We start from the raw sequence: 14,614 nt of genomic DNA, 5'->3' as shown, positions 1-14,614 counted from the left end.
AACAAAAACAAAAAAAAACAAAAAAACCAAACCAAAATCAAACCAACAAACAACAACAACAAAAAAAAAACAAAAACCCAAAAAAAAGAGAAAACCCTTTGGAAGATCCAGAAGCCTACTGGTTCTCAAGGAGAACCCTGAAATGGAGGTGTCTCTTCCTGTCCCTCCTTTACTTGGGTTTTTTCCAGGGTTTTTCCCCGCTCTGATGCGGGAGTTACATCCCCAGGAGCTGCCGCTGTGCTGGCCCTGAGCTGCCAAGGCCCAGCAGTGGGGCTGGGGCTGCATCCCCTCGCAGGGCAGCACAGAGTTGCTATTGAGTGTTTGTCCACATGGCAACAGCAGTGGTGCTCCAAGAATTCCATTTCCACGGTGCCCCTGAGCCTTGCCTCGACATCTTCATTGTTCCGCAGAGAAATAAAAATAAAATAAAATAAAATAAAATAAAATAAAATAAAATAAAATAAAATAAAAAGAAATCCACGGGTAGCATAAATGCAGTGCAAAAACACAGAACGCCATAGGACAGGGTTACCTATTGGTTAATTTAGAAAGGAACATATCATTAAAAAAGTATGAAGGTGGCTACATATTGATGCTGTAAATATTTAAAGGGATGCCTCTTGTAAGGGCAGAGTTCCAAGCTACACCTAAAATAACGTGCGTGAAAGAAAATTAAAAGAATATTTCACCATTTGGAAGTGTTAATCTGCCTTGGAAAGGCTTTTTATGCCCAGCTACTGAACATTAGTATAGGGAAGGATATCAGACAGAACTCATTTTTGGTGTAATTCTACCAAAGTCAGCAGAGTTAAACTGAAGATGATTTTTCTGGCCTTTTAAATAGAGTGTAATTTTCTCCATGGGTAGTTATTAAATGCTATTGAGAGAGGCTGCTGCTGCTGTTGGAAGGGCTTTCTGGAGAGGTCACTCTGTCCCATGTGAACAGCACCAGAAAAAACCAGGAGCTTTGTAGTTTTTACAACTTGAAGAGTCCTGGAGGCTCTAACTCTAGCACACGTCACTGCCTGACCCAAAGCTAAGAGCACACATCTATTCTGAGCTGAGATATCCTGGCTTGACATCCCCTCCCACAGCACAAGAAAATTCTGCCCGTAGAAAATTGCTGAAAATATTGGAGGGGGCATTGCAAAAGATATCTGTGTGGACGTTTGGTCCATCTCTGCCAGCGAGGACATATTCCTTAAATACATTTTCTGAGGCTCAGCTGCTCAATCTTGATATTTCGGGGCTGTTGGCTTTTTGTGTGCTTTTCACCAGCTCTCCTAATGGCTGAGGTGGGGCCCTCCCTTGTTTTTTGGGACCCAGATTCCTGCAGCCTTCTCTGCTTGTGGATCCATTGAAGGGTGTAAAAATGCCCCAAAGGCACCTCCTGCATGGATCCGAGGCTGAATAAGCCCTAGACTAAAAGATTTCCTATTTTGAGGGATATTGGGAAGATGTCAGGATCTCTCAAAAGGATCTGGATCTCCCTTGGAGAGCTCTGCCCCTCACATGGAGGGCTGAGCCACGTACCCAAAGTGTGGGACTGGGCAGCAGCCAAATGGATTTTCTTCCTGCCTGCACAGCCAAGGACTCTGCCCTCCCTTGGAGAAATTAAGCTCAATCCTCAGGCGAAGCAGCAGCAAAATTTGGATCATAAATCAAGATAAATCTTGGTTTTAACGGGGGGGCAGAACCCAGAGAATTATTTAGCCATTTTACAAAAAGCCTAACGTCCTCTTGGGATGAAATGGGAACACATGAGACCTCATAATTTATATGTGTTAACTTTCCCACTGGTGAAATTAAAATGCAAAATAGTGTCTCTAAACAAAACTGTGAAGCTCTGTCCCCTGAGAGAGTTAAAAATGAAAGGGCAAAGCATCTCCCACAGGATCTGTTCTTACCCTTGCAGGACTTTGGGCTGGATCGTAGGTATTTTCTTTCTCACAGCCACAATGCCGAGCTCCAAGAAAGGATTTGTCTGTGCAATACAGTGGAGCTCAGCAATAATTACCCATTGTGCTCTGTGATGAGCCATCCCTTTGGTTCTTCAGTAACCCGTGCACCTGGACTTTAACTAAAACCAAATAATATGCACAGAAAACATTTTATGTAAGAGGAGGTGAACATCACTAAAAATCAGAGAGCCTTTGTATGGCATGCCAAACTGCTGAAGCAAAAAAATGTCTTCAGTGAAAGGGCTCAGATGTGAGCATGTTTCAGTGCACAGCTCCAGGAAAAAACTCTGATAAATGTGAGCTTGTTATCGTTGCTTTTCAGTGGGAAGTAAAGCCGGAAGCAGGGTCGTGCTGGCTAATTGAAGCTTACATTTCCATTCAAGCACTGCATTTTAATTATAAACTGGTGACACAAGTGTCACTTAGTTCCTACCCCGTTTTGAGTGTGCACGCGTATAAAAAATATTTTCGGTATTAATTTATTCTTGTGATCATATTCATTATCCTGCATATGTCTAGCAGACACGTGTCTAATGACATGTTTGATACATGCTAATTCTTATGCCTCTTTTAATGCAGAGCTTACACAGACATTTTAGGCTGAGCGCAGTGCCAGTTGGCCACCAAAACAGGTGCACATTAATGCTATAAAATCAGCATTAGGAGCTGTGTGCCCATATTCTGGCCAGCTGCAAGCACTTGCTCAGCCCTCCTGGGGCACGGCAGTCGTGCCAGAAAATGGGATAACCTGTGGGAGTAGCTGCATCCAGTGCTGATGCCTGGAGATGCTGATGGTGAGGTCCAGCTGCCCAGGTCTGGCCCTGATCCTGGGAGCAGGATCCAGCTCTGGTGCGTGAGCTGAGCTCTTTGTGTGGCCAAAGCCTTTGGGTTAATGATTAAAATTCAGGTGGAAAATTTCTGGCCTGTTTTTTCCCTTCCCTATGGGGTTTTTGTGCTGTGCCCAAAGAATGTCTCCAGCTCGAATGCTGCCATTTACACAGAAATTAAAATAAAACGAGCAAAAAGGTCACTGGGAAATGGCTACCGAGAGACGCCGAGTAAGTCATTAAAAAATCAGACCAGAGCACGAGTGAAAACAAGGGAAATATCCCTAGAAAGCAAATTGTGAAGGTAAACCACTTTCAAAGGCATGGGATGGAACAGGATAGCTGTGGCCTCCCCTATTAATTTGCTACCAAACCATAAAGAGGGTTCTGTTTTAATAAGCGACAACCGTAGCGGGACGCTGCAAATGAATTGTTCGAAGGGCTGTAATTAGAAGTGGTGCTGTGAACACCACTCCTAAATGCTACATGGTTTATTTCGGGCCTTTAAGGATCTCAAAGCACCTTGGAACTGTTGGCGTTTGTCAGCGCTAAAGGCAAAGGACAAGAGCACAGCAAAAGGTGCAGAGCAAAGGAGAAACTCTTCCCATCCTCTGGAGCACAGCACGGGGGGTGTTTAATCTCACAGCCAGCGCTTATTGGCACTGTCTTGGATAAATATCTTTTCAAACTACCAAATAAGTTAAAAAAATGAAACCTGGTTGACTCTCAGCGCAATGCAAGCTTGGATAAGAGTTCGGAAGCCTCAGCCTTTGGAAAATCTGCTCGCTGCCTCGGAGCACATTTTGTCGACAGACAAAAACGTGTTTTCACAGTGGGCAGAGCTGAGGGGATGTGGACCAGCTCTGATCCAAACACAAGGTGGGAACGTTCAAGCAGCTCCAAGCACGAGCCAAGAAACTCAGCCTCTTGCTACGTTCGTTGGCTTGGGTTCAGTGTGTGCAGAGGGGCTTTTGGGCTGGAGCTGTCTGTGTCCTACTGCTCCGTCTGGAAGGGGTCAGTCTGTCTGCAAAGAGCACTCTGGTGACCCCAAATCGCCGTCATGGCAAAAACTGAGCCCCTGCTGAGTGGCAGAAGGATGAGGGTGAGGACCCAACTGCTTTGGGTTAGCAGCTCAGTTGTAAGAAACATTTCCTAAATGTTACTGAGCTTCCAGATTTGTTAATTGATGTTTTATCATGGTTAGGAGAGCTCTGCTTGATACTGACATTTTCCAAAGTTCCCCTAATAAAACCCAGTTGAAATATTGTTATTATTGTTAATATTGTTCCTGAACTCCAACTGTACAGAATAAACTGCCTTCAGGTGTACATCAGGTGGCAGAGTGGGAACAGGAGATGTGAAATCCGGGAGGAAGCAGAGTCTGGAGCTCTCCCTCTGCAATGGAAATCAAATTCCTGAAGTTTTGGGTGTTCACAGTTGCCTGCAAATCACCTTCCCACACTCAGCAGAGCCATATCTGGAGTTTAACAACCCATTTTGGGCTATTGGCTTCACTGGCTCCAGTAACACGGCTCTGTTCAGTGAATTTCAGGGATTCAACCCTGTTCACAATCCCCGTGGATGAAAATGTGATGTGACACAATGCAACTTGCTGTTTCATCATCTGGCTCTAAAACCAATCTAACGCACAAAGAAACCAAGTCTAGCGAATTTTGCATGAAAATATATGCATTATGTAAAGGAGCGCTGCTGTGGTTTACTTGAATTTAGAATATCCACTGGACAAAGATGATTAAAGCCCACTACTGCCATTAGTGAGTCATGCACGGAGGAGTATCACAAACTTTCATATCTGGATATACCTTTGAAAGCTCAGCCTAAACAGTCACAAGGTCTTCCAGCACCGAGAGTTTGTTATTTCATTTGCTTGCAGGCGGTTGAATGCTGAGGGCTGAGCTCTAAAAAACCCCAACAGCATGACAATTCTTCCAACAAAATCATCCAGAGCCTTGCTATCAGCTATCACTGATAGGCAGCGAGCTGTGAGATAGGTGTGCACAGCTCTGATAGGTATTTGCAATAAGTTATAGTTTAGATTTGATTACATTTAGGCAATGTTCCTCTGGCAAGATCCTATTTCAAGTCATAATTGTGACATGCCACGGTTCCTTTTTAATGCCTTGCAGCACCAAGAGATAAACTGTGCCTCTGGGATGTGAGGAAGACAATAACAACCCCACTGTTATTGAATGCTATATATTTGGACAGGAGAAAATATCCAGTCATCCATATTCCACACAAAACTGCATCATTTAAGAAGTATAAATGGGAGGCAACTGATCTGAAACCCGGTAGAGAATTGGCAGTGACTTAAAAATGGTTATTAACTTAATCTGAAAAAAAAAAAAAAGCCCTGGCAGCTAAACAAGGGTGCTAATTCCTGCCTGAGCTGGGTCCCTCTCCCACTCGAGCACGGGATGTTCAGCTTCTGAATATCTCAGAAACATTTGGCATTATCAAGCTAACAGGACTGGCTAAGTGAGAAACATTCAAAGGGCACAACTAAGTGGCACAATTCCAAAACAGCAATTAAAAGGCGGAATGCTTGAAAAAGAACAATATAAGAGGTTAATTTGTATCAGGGCTTGGCAATTGGTACAGGAAATACTGTAATTCCATAACGTGCTCTCCCTTCACCCATCTCTTCCATCCTGACTGTGTGTTTATAATCTATCATTCCTTCACGGGTTATATTTGACAAGAAATGGCTCAATTCTATTGAAGAAGAATTTACAGGGTTATTTGTTAAGTAGGCAGGATAAATCCTGGGAAACAAGTAAAACAGGGAGAGAAAAAGAGAAGCCAGATTATACCTTTGGACAAGTAAGTGATTACATGTTTTTCATGGGCAGGATGGCACAGAGATGGTCAAGAGTTCAGAAGAGAATTTAAAAAATCTTAAATTTCTACCCAGGGCAGTACCTACTCATTTTTGAAAGAAGGACACTGTCATTGAAGAGCTCATTTCAAAGGCATCTCCTTAGCAGAAGGAAGGTTACAACATTTCGGCAAGGGGAGGAAAAAAGAGGAAGAGAACAAAGCTGTTTGAGCTGACAGGATGCCACGGGAAGGAGGAGAACGAGGGGCTGGACTATCTGCCAGGCTAAATCAGGAACTGCTTCAACGCTGCCACTGCACTGGACTCCCAGCATGCAACAACTGGCAAAAATGCCCCCAGATGTGAAGGGAAATCTAGCTAAGTCTGTCTGGGCTGGGCTATCCATCCTGCAGGCAGCTTGCCGGGGGCTTGCTATTTTGAGATAGCAGAGAGGCCACTTGTCATTAATATTATGATAAATCTCAATAGAGAGAGAGAGTCTCAAATGTTGCTGTGGTCCTCAGCACCTCTGTGTGCCCCTTGAAAGAGTCACAGGCACAGTGAAAGAAAAAACACAAGCTGAAGGCCAGGAAAGAGCCACCTTCCACGTCAAAATGTTGAAGATAAAATGAACTGATGTGCTTTGGGAGTGGAGGCAAATAACTACAAGGGAAAGAACTATCTGGGAATAGAGGAGGGAGGATAAAATATATTGCAATTTAACTGATCAAAACACACTGAAAAAGTGAGAGGCTTCAGAAAAAAGGAGGAAAAAAAAAAATGAAGTCCTGCCCAGCACTGGTGCTGTCTGCTGCAAACACCCTTTTGTTCTGAAGTCATAAATGTGTATCAGCCTCTCAGACATATGGGCAGTTGTGCATTTATCCTGTTTATTTTACTACTCCTGTGCATCCTGCCTTGCCATCTGTTGGGAAGAATTTGGATGCCGAACCATAAATCTGAGACATAATAAATAGCAGTAAACAGAAATCTAAAATGAAGATAAGCACCAAGTAATGTTTGGAAGCAGGACCGGTTTTTCAGTTTGATAGTTTGATTTATTTCCTGAGATGAGCCTTGGCTCAGAAAAGAAGGACCAGCAGGAAAAGGTCCAATTGAAGGGACAAATCCGCGATCCCTTCTCTTAGATTGGCCTCAGATTGGCATAACTCCACCGCCTTCCTAGAAAGCAGTTAACTTTCGTAGGTGGAGAATCAGACTTAATCCTGTCCCTCAAGGAAGACACGCTTAAACACCAAATATTGCATGTATAAAACATCAGTTGCAAGCAAAACGCTTCAAACCCAGTTAAAGCCGTGTTCATGCATCTTCCCCGAGCTGGGCAGCCCTCTCCCTGTGTCCCAGTTTCTCCACATCTCCCTTCCCATTTTATTATTAGAAGGAGAGGGAAGTGGGTGGAAAGGAAGCACAGTTACCCCTCTTAGTCAGGGGCAGGAAGATGAAGTGACTGGCCCCAGATCAAGCAGGAAACCTATAAAAGCCCAGAGCCACAAGCTCATCATCCTCCTCCTCCCTTCCTCCCCATTTGCAGTTCGGGGAGACAGAAATTCTACAGAAATTGCTGCTCTTTAAGGCATAAACCACAGAGACACCAACTAAATACCTGGGAGCTGAGAGGTGTTAATAACAGACTTCAGATTACACTCAGTACCTAAGTACTCCTGCCTCCTCAAAGGAATTAGAGATGAGATGAAAGCACTTGCTTCCCTTCCTAATATTTGTTCTTTTTTTTCCCCTCTCTTTCTGGAAGAATACACAAGACTACAGGATGGAGACATCAGGTACCCTCCCATTCTTCCCGAGTTTTTAATGAGGTGATTCGCACCTGGCAGGACGACTGAAGCTACAGGTGGGACAGGATGACCTGAGCAGAGGTGACACTGTGTGACCCAGCAAAAGGGACAGGATGTACTGGAGGAATAATCACTGTTGAAATTTCACAGGAGCAAAAAAATCCCCACATTGTGGTATTGATTGTTTTACCAGTTTATGCTGGTGAGGGTCAGCAGAGCTGTCAGAAGGCAGGGCAAAGGAGCAATAAAAGCCCGTGGGAGAAGGTCAGTTAAAGGTAACAGCTGCTGGACGAAGCCCAAAGACTGCATCACATCCTTGCAAAGGTCCCCACAAACCCCAAAATGAGTTACTATGGCTCTGACAGATCCTACCACAAATGCCATCTGTCAAGTCCTCAGAACACGCAGCGCAGCTATACACAGAATAAAACAGTGACTGCAGCACAACACAGCCACGAGGATCCTGTTTGTACAACCCAACGCCTCCCTGACTCTTCACAAAACATTCCTGAAGCCTCCTCAGAACAATCCTGAAATCGAGGTGGGGTTAATATTCTCCCCATTGCGTCCTGCACAGCAGAAAGAGCTTTACTGCTGGATTACAAATGTGCTTTGGTTGGTTTGCAGCCTTCGGGGAGCATCTCTAATACACAGAGTCTTTGGGGTCTAAGTTTGCACTGGGATATCTGAGAAAAACCCAAAACCTGAATTCATGCAGCCTGATAGCTCCCTACTGGCTATAGAGTAGATCGAGTTCAAGAAAGCAAATTAATTCATTAAAGTGACATATATTCAGTCAATTAGCTTCAGATCCCTGTTTCATAGAGCAGGGAAGAATGGATGTTTTGTGTCATCAATAAGATCATTTGAGAGCCTCTGTACAAATGTTCAAAGAGGTGCATTGAGGAGACACATGCTTTTTTTTTTTTTTTTTTTTCATTTGAGAATAGATAATACCTTAACCCATCCTCTGCTGACAGGTCTTCCAGCACCAAATCTCTCAGTCTTTTAAAGTATTTTATACTATGGACAATACTTTGAAGGGATTGAACTCTAGGTCCATAAAGGCAGCTCCAAATTCAAAAACTCTAACAAATGGAATGCTCCCGAAAAGAAAAAAAAAACAATTAACCTAAAAAGGCTGTTTAAAAAAAATCACTCCATCAGTTGCCAGCAAAACTGCTCTGCTTCAGGGAGGATTGCAAAGCTGATATCAGAGTGCTAAGAATTGCTCCTAAAAACAGTGAGTAAGGCACAGGGACCTTCTCAAGAGCGTGTGTTTTACCAAGGAAACAGGGATGGCATGAGCAGGATGGATGGAATGGAAGAGTGAAAGCATGGTCTGAACCCCAGCAAAGCTCTTCACTGTTGGGTTTATGCTCGTGTTGAAAGATTCATGGGGGAAAGCTCTTCAGGGGTGCAATAGTACCTAGACATTGCCCTGGAAATAGGCTACAGCATCACCAAACGAGTTTTTCAGAGCAGAGAACCCCCATTTGTGTGTTCTCCTTGCAACCACTTTTCTTTCACAGGCTCATGTGCACAGACTGAGCAGAGCAAGCACCTCATAATGTGCCTGTGGACACAGCCTCCGAGGCAGGTCATGCCTGATCTCAGAGTGATTTAACATTTGCTCTACGCCAAATAACACTTCTGCCACACAGCACTGGGATGAAAAGTCTGCCTTGTATTCAGCTTATTACAGAGCGGTGCTGCCGGAGCTTCATCGCTCTGCTTGGGGAATACTAAGGAATATTCATTCTTTTCGGATGAGCCGTGAATTTGCAGTAGTGATGGGTAGCAGCCTGCCTTTATTTGCTCGCCTCAAACATCGGTATAAGCATTTTTATTTTGTTTTCAGGAGTATCCATGGAGGCGGCGCATGCGGGCGCCTCCGCTCCCGTGTTTGTGTGCATTCACCCAAGCTGGAAGACTTGCAAATAATTGTGCAAATGTGCATTTGTGCAAGTTTTTCAAATCATAAATGATTTACTCGGCCCTTCCTCCCGTTTATAAAGGTTCCAGCCATGCAGCCACGAAGGACACGTGGGCCCACGTGAACCAAACAGCCAATTGCACCACTTGAAAAAGTAAATGGCAAACAGGGAATACTAAAAAAAAAAACCAGTAGACACAATGGGTTCAAAGAGATTCGTGTGCTGAAGTGTTTAATAAAATACTCTTTGAATAAATTTAAATTACAAGTACATGACTTGATTTCCTATCTTGATGTCACAGAGCCTGCAGAGCGCTCTATTGTGAGCTGTCCTATTAACTCCAGCACGATTGTTCACCAAGATAAGCAGTTTCACTGGATAAAGTGGTGTTTTTAACATTGTGTTTTTCCTAGGCAAATATTTTAATCAGATCCTCCTGGTGAGCAAGGCTGTGAGAGGCTTAGGAAGCTGTGCTGCACATTTCCCACAGGAATTGAGGCTGCTGGGACATCAGAGTGGTTTAATCTCCCTTTCTGGGGTTAGCTTGACCACAGAATGGTTATTCACAGCACCTGCTGTGTTTGCAAGACCCTGCTCTTCAGAGGCTCAGCCACTTCTGTCCTGCATGTCCACACCAGGGATAACTTCACTTTCCGACCAAAGGCAGTTACCTTTGGATACAACTTAAAAATCCACGCAGAAACAGTGCAATTATTCAAAATCCACTCAATGAACCTCCTGCCTCCACCTTTGACAAACAAGCTAAAAGAGCAAAATTGGGATTAGACAGGCAAGAGTTTGACTGATGCATCATTAACTCTGCTTCTGAGTGACTAAGCTCCATAGTAGTATCAACTACTACTGAAACATGATTTCATCCCTGCAGCTCCAAACAAAGATAATATGCTTGATCCCTAAGCTGTATCGCTCCAATTACGACGCCAATTTGTTGTAAAATATTGTTTCAAAGGAAAAAAACAGGAAAACCTTGAGGAGCACCTGATAATTGAATTATAAGGTTATCCTTTTATATCCTGTTTCAGCAATTTTGTTTGAAGTCTTGGAATTGGGGCTGCAGAACAGGTGATTGCTCAAAATCCAGCACACAGGTTGTTTTATTGATAGAGCTGAGAAACATTTTACTGGGAAATTTCAATTGACCTGAAATTAGCTCAGCAAAATGCTTTATGTATGTCAAAAGCAATTTCAGAGGCTGTTTAAGGCATTTTCAGCTTCTGCCTATTTGTGTCTCAGATTTGTTTTTGACATAAGAGTGAAATGGCAATAAAGACCATTAAAATAAATTGGGGAGGTTTTAACAATAATATCTCCAAAACACCAGAAGATTTCCAAAACTAGGTTTGAAGCCAGACCATTTAATCACATATAAAAATCCATAACTGAAGTTATTCTCCTGCTATGTATCTCCTCAGGATTGCAATATTACCTTTAGATTACTAAAAGACTCAGCCACTTCAAACCAGCGAGTCTCTGCAATGGTCAAGGGAGTGTTGTTTTAAATGAGCTTCTAGAAATGGTTTTATTATTTTATAAAACAAAGGAATGGTTCCATGTTGAAATCCAAGTCCCATGGCATGGTTTAAAACATGAATAATTTACTGTTTCTATAGATTTGATCTTACAAAACAGAACATACTGAAAAAGGAGGAGAGAATGTAGTCTCTGCTCCCTCAGCTCTGTGAACAGATGACAGCTTTCTCAAATTGGGCATTCTTAGCACATATTTGACAACTTTAAAAACTGTAACTTTATAATTCGATTACGAGCATTGAATGTTGAGAAGAACAGCTCCCTGCCTGTCGGATTGATGAGTGCCATGAAACGCCCCTTTTTATCCCCCAAACCCATGGGGGTTTGAGCTTCACTTGCACACAGCTCCTGGGTGCAACTGTTCAGCAAATTCCCTGGGCAGTGCCAGGAGTCACCAGGCTGGAGCTTGGCCACTTTACTGGGAGCTGCTTCAACACTGCCCTTCCTCACAGCTCCCCTGACTGCTCCTCTCCTAAATAAAGTTGTGAGCAGGTGAAAGCCAGGCAGAAATCCCACCAGGTTCAGCCAAAGCCGCTGCACTTCACTTCTGTGAGACCACACAGAAATCCTGCCATTGGGAAGCTCAGAGTTTTTTTTTTTTTTTTCCCGGAGGTGACAGGTTCCAGCCTAGCTGAACAAGCTCAGCGACTCCTGCAAGATGCAGACAAACTTATTTTCCATGAAAAACGGAGGCTGAAGGCACTTGGAACAAGCTCAGTGAAGATCACAAGATTCAGTTCAAGTGGAGGATGCTCAGCACCTCTCAAGCAAACTCAGGAGCTCTCAGATGCAAGCCCTCATTTTCCAGGTGCCATAAAAGCCCATGCTGAGTGTTAGATTTCCTTTAAGAGTCATAAAGCCAAGCATCGCTATTACCCATAAACCTTCACATTTCAATAATTCTTTCTCTCGCTAGCATCTAAAATATTTCCTTTTCCTACAGCTCTTCTATGTGTGCCCACTATTACTGGGCAGCAAATCCGGTATTTTAAGAGAAAAATCATGTTACACTGTAGCCTTAAATCATTAGCTAAAGGAGAAGATGAGAACAGACGCGAGAATGAGGTGTTTTCTACCACGCCACAACCTCTTCAGGGGAGAAAAAAAACCCATCTGAACACAGCTGCGACTCCGAACCGGAGCCGGGCTCGCCTGAGCTGAGCCGTCTGTCAGCTGGAATAAAGCACAAAGCCGCGTTTGCAAAAGTTGCCGTGTGCTGATGGAGCGAGGTGCACAGCAGCCCGCCCAAACACATCATCCCTGTGGGGAGCGGGGCTCCTGTGCCCCCACCAACAGCTGGGCACAAGCCACAGCGTTCCTCTGCTCCCCCTTTCCCCAGGGTCCCCCTTTCCCCAGGCTGTCCCTTTCCCCAGATTGTCCCTTCCCCCAGGCTGTCCCTTTCCCCAGGCTGTCGCTTTCCTCAGGCTGTCCCTTTCCCCCAGGGTTCCCTTTCCCCCAGGTTGTCCCTTTCCCCAGATTGTCCCTTTCCCCAGACTGTCCCTTTCCCCAGATTGTCCCTTTCCCCAGACTGTCCCTTTCCCCAGACTCTCCCTTTTCCCAGACTTCCCTTTCCCCAGGTTGTCCCTTTCCCCAGTCTCTCCCTTTCCCCCAGGGTCCCTTTCCCCCAGGCTGTCCCTTTCCCCAGGCTGTCCCTTTCCCCAGTCTCTCCCTTTCCCCAGACTTCCCTTTCCCCAGTCTTCCCTTTCCCCAGTCTCTCCCTTTCCCCAGTCTCTCCCTTTCCCCAGTCTCTCCCTTTCCCAGTCTCTCCCTTTCCCCAGTCTCTCCCTTTCCCCAGACTCTCCCTTTCCCCAGTCTCTCCCTTTCCCCAGTCTCTCCTTTCCCCAGGTTGTCCCTTTCCCCAGACTCTCCCTTTCCCCAGTCTCTCCCTTTCCCCAGTCTCTCCCTTTCCCAGACTCTCCCTTTCCCCAGACTCTCCCTTTCCCGGACTCTCCCTTTCCCCAGCAGCACGGATGCTCCGAGGCCGTTCTCAGAGGGAAAGGAGCAGCAGCAGTGCGGGGTTCAGGGCACGGACCGCTGCCATCGCCCGTCCCTCTCCCGGCGCTGTGCGGCTTTCCCGGGGCCGGAGCCCCGCGCTCCCGGCTCACCGATGTGCTTTCTCATCAGGGCTTTTTGCCACCCGCTCTGCCAAACCCTCGCAACACCCATGTGCTTCTTTGTCCCCGCGGTTACCGCCGCGCCTCGGCTACAACTCCATTTTCCGAGCGGGAGCCACATGTTCGGCCTGCGCGGGGAGCGGGCTGCCGCTGCTGCTCGGCCGAAAAACCACCCATCTCCGGATTGTTCCTGCCCTTCAGCCTGGCCCGAGGGCTCTATCGAGGAACCCCGAGCACCCGAGGGGTGGCAACACCTCCTTCAGCCGAGCTGCCGGTGTGTGTCTGGGGGCAGACTGGGAGGAACTGGAGTTCCCGCTGTCCTGCCCGGGAGCTGTGCCTCAGCCCCAAAGCTCCCAAGCCCCAGGCTGGGGGGAGAGGTGAAGTCCCGCAGGGCACCCAGAGCACCCGAACCCGGGCCGGGAGCCCCCAAAAGGCCCGGTGGCGGAGCGAGGTGCCCCCTGGGCAGCGCTCCCTGGGCAGCGCTCCGCATCCCGCCGCCGGTTCCCATGGCAATGTCGGAGATGCCGGTTGCCACGGTAACGCCATCCTCCTCCTCCTCCTCCTCCTCGGCCATGTCCGAGGCAGCGGCGGCGGCTCCGGCCCCGGCTCCGGCGGGGCTCAGCCCCGGCTCCGGCCGTGCCGGGCTGTGCCCGGGCTGTGCCCGGCGGCTCCGGGCTCTCGGCCGGATCCCCCGGGGAAGTCGCTCCCCCCATCCCCGGCGCGGCCCCGGTACCTTCGAGGCAGCAGATCCTCCAGAGCCCCGAGTGCGTGAGATCGCCCCGCGCCTTCCTCGGCGGCCCCTGCGCCTCGTCCGTCGTGATGTTGGTGCCGTTGCAGATGTGGGCGCTGGAGTAGAGCCAGTAATCGGTACCGATGGCGATGGCCATGAGGCTGAAGGCGGCGAAGGCTCCCACCGTGGTCAGCAGCATCTGGACGCCACGGTCACACCACACCATGGTGCTTCATAGTCCCCGCACGGGCGCGGGGGGCCGCACGACAGCGCCCGGCAGCCGCCGCGCCCGCGGGAGCCTCCGAGTCACGGGGCGGGGGGAACCGGGCGGGGGGAGCCGCTGCCGCCGCCGCGGGGCCGGGCTCCGCCGCCGGCCGCGCCCCCGACACCGCCCCGGCCGCGCAGCACCGGCCACGGGCGGGGACACGCGGCCGGCCGGCGACAGGACCGGAGGCGCCGAGCATCCCCCGACGTGACGAGGGAGCGGCCCCGGCTCCCGGAGCGCGCCCGCGGAGCATCGCTCCGCTCTCGGGTGTGAGCCGGCTTCTGACGTGTTCCAGCCCGGCAAAGTGCTCCAGGGCGGCTGGACGGGGCTCCGAGCTACCTGGTCTAATGGAACCAGATGGGCTCGGAGGTCCCTTCCGACCCAAATCGTCCCGTCACTCTGTGAAATTCACGGGGGATGGAGGTGTGAGTGTGAACCGGGTTGGTTCTCAGCCCTGCAGCACGCCGGGATGGTTTTTTTGAAGAGCAGGGAGGTCTTGGCCACTCTAGAGGTGCGAAGCTCTGCGCCCTCACTGCTCTTTCTTGGGCGGGTTCTGCACACCTTTCCTGCTGCATG

The 14,614-nt window shown here is 47.7% G+C and overlaps 1 protein-coding gene across 1 annotated transcript in view; it reads right to left on the bottom strand.

Moving 5' to 3' along the window:
* CACNG4 (calcium voltage-gated channel auxiliary subunit gamma 4) overlaps window positions 1-13,999 on the bottom strand; it is a 43,092-nt gene extending 29,093 nt beyond the window's left edge. Inside the window, 1 exon segment of the mRNA XM_066332384.1 lies at window positions 13,777-13,999. Coding sequence (XP_066188481.1) covers window positions 13,777-13,999 — 223 coding nt within the window.
* Window positions 14,000-14,614: the final 615 nt, after the last annotated feature.

This window comes from Sylvia atricapilla, chromosome 18 (genome assembly GCF_009819655.1).
Source record: "Sylvia atricapilla isolate bSylAtr1 chromosome 18, bSylAtr1.pri, whole genome shotgun sequence".
Taxonomy (NCBI): Eukaryota; Metazoa; Chordata; class Aves; order Passeriformes; family Sylviidae; genus Sylvia; species Sylvia atricapilla.
Note: the sequence above shows the minus strand (reverse complement) of the source record. Positions and strands in the feature narration are given on the sequence as shown.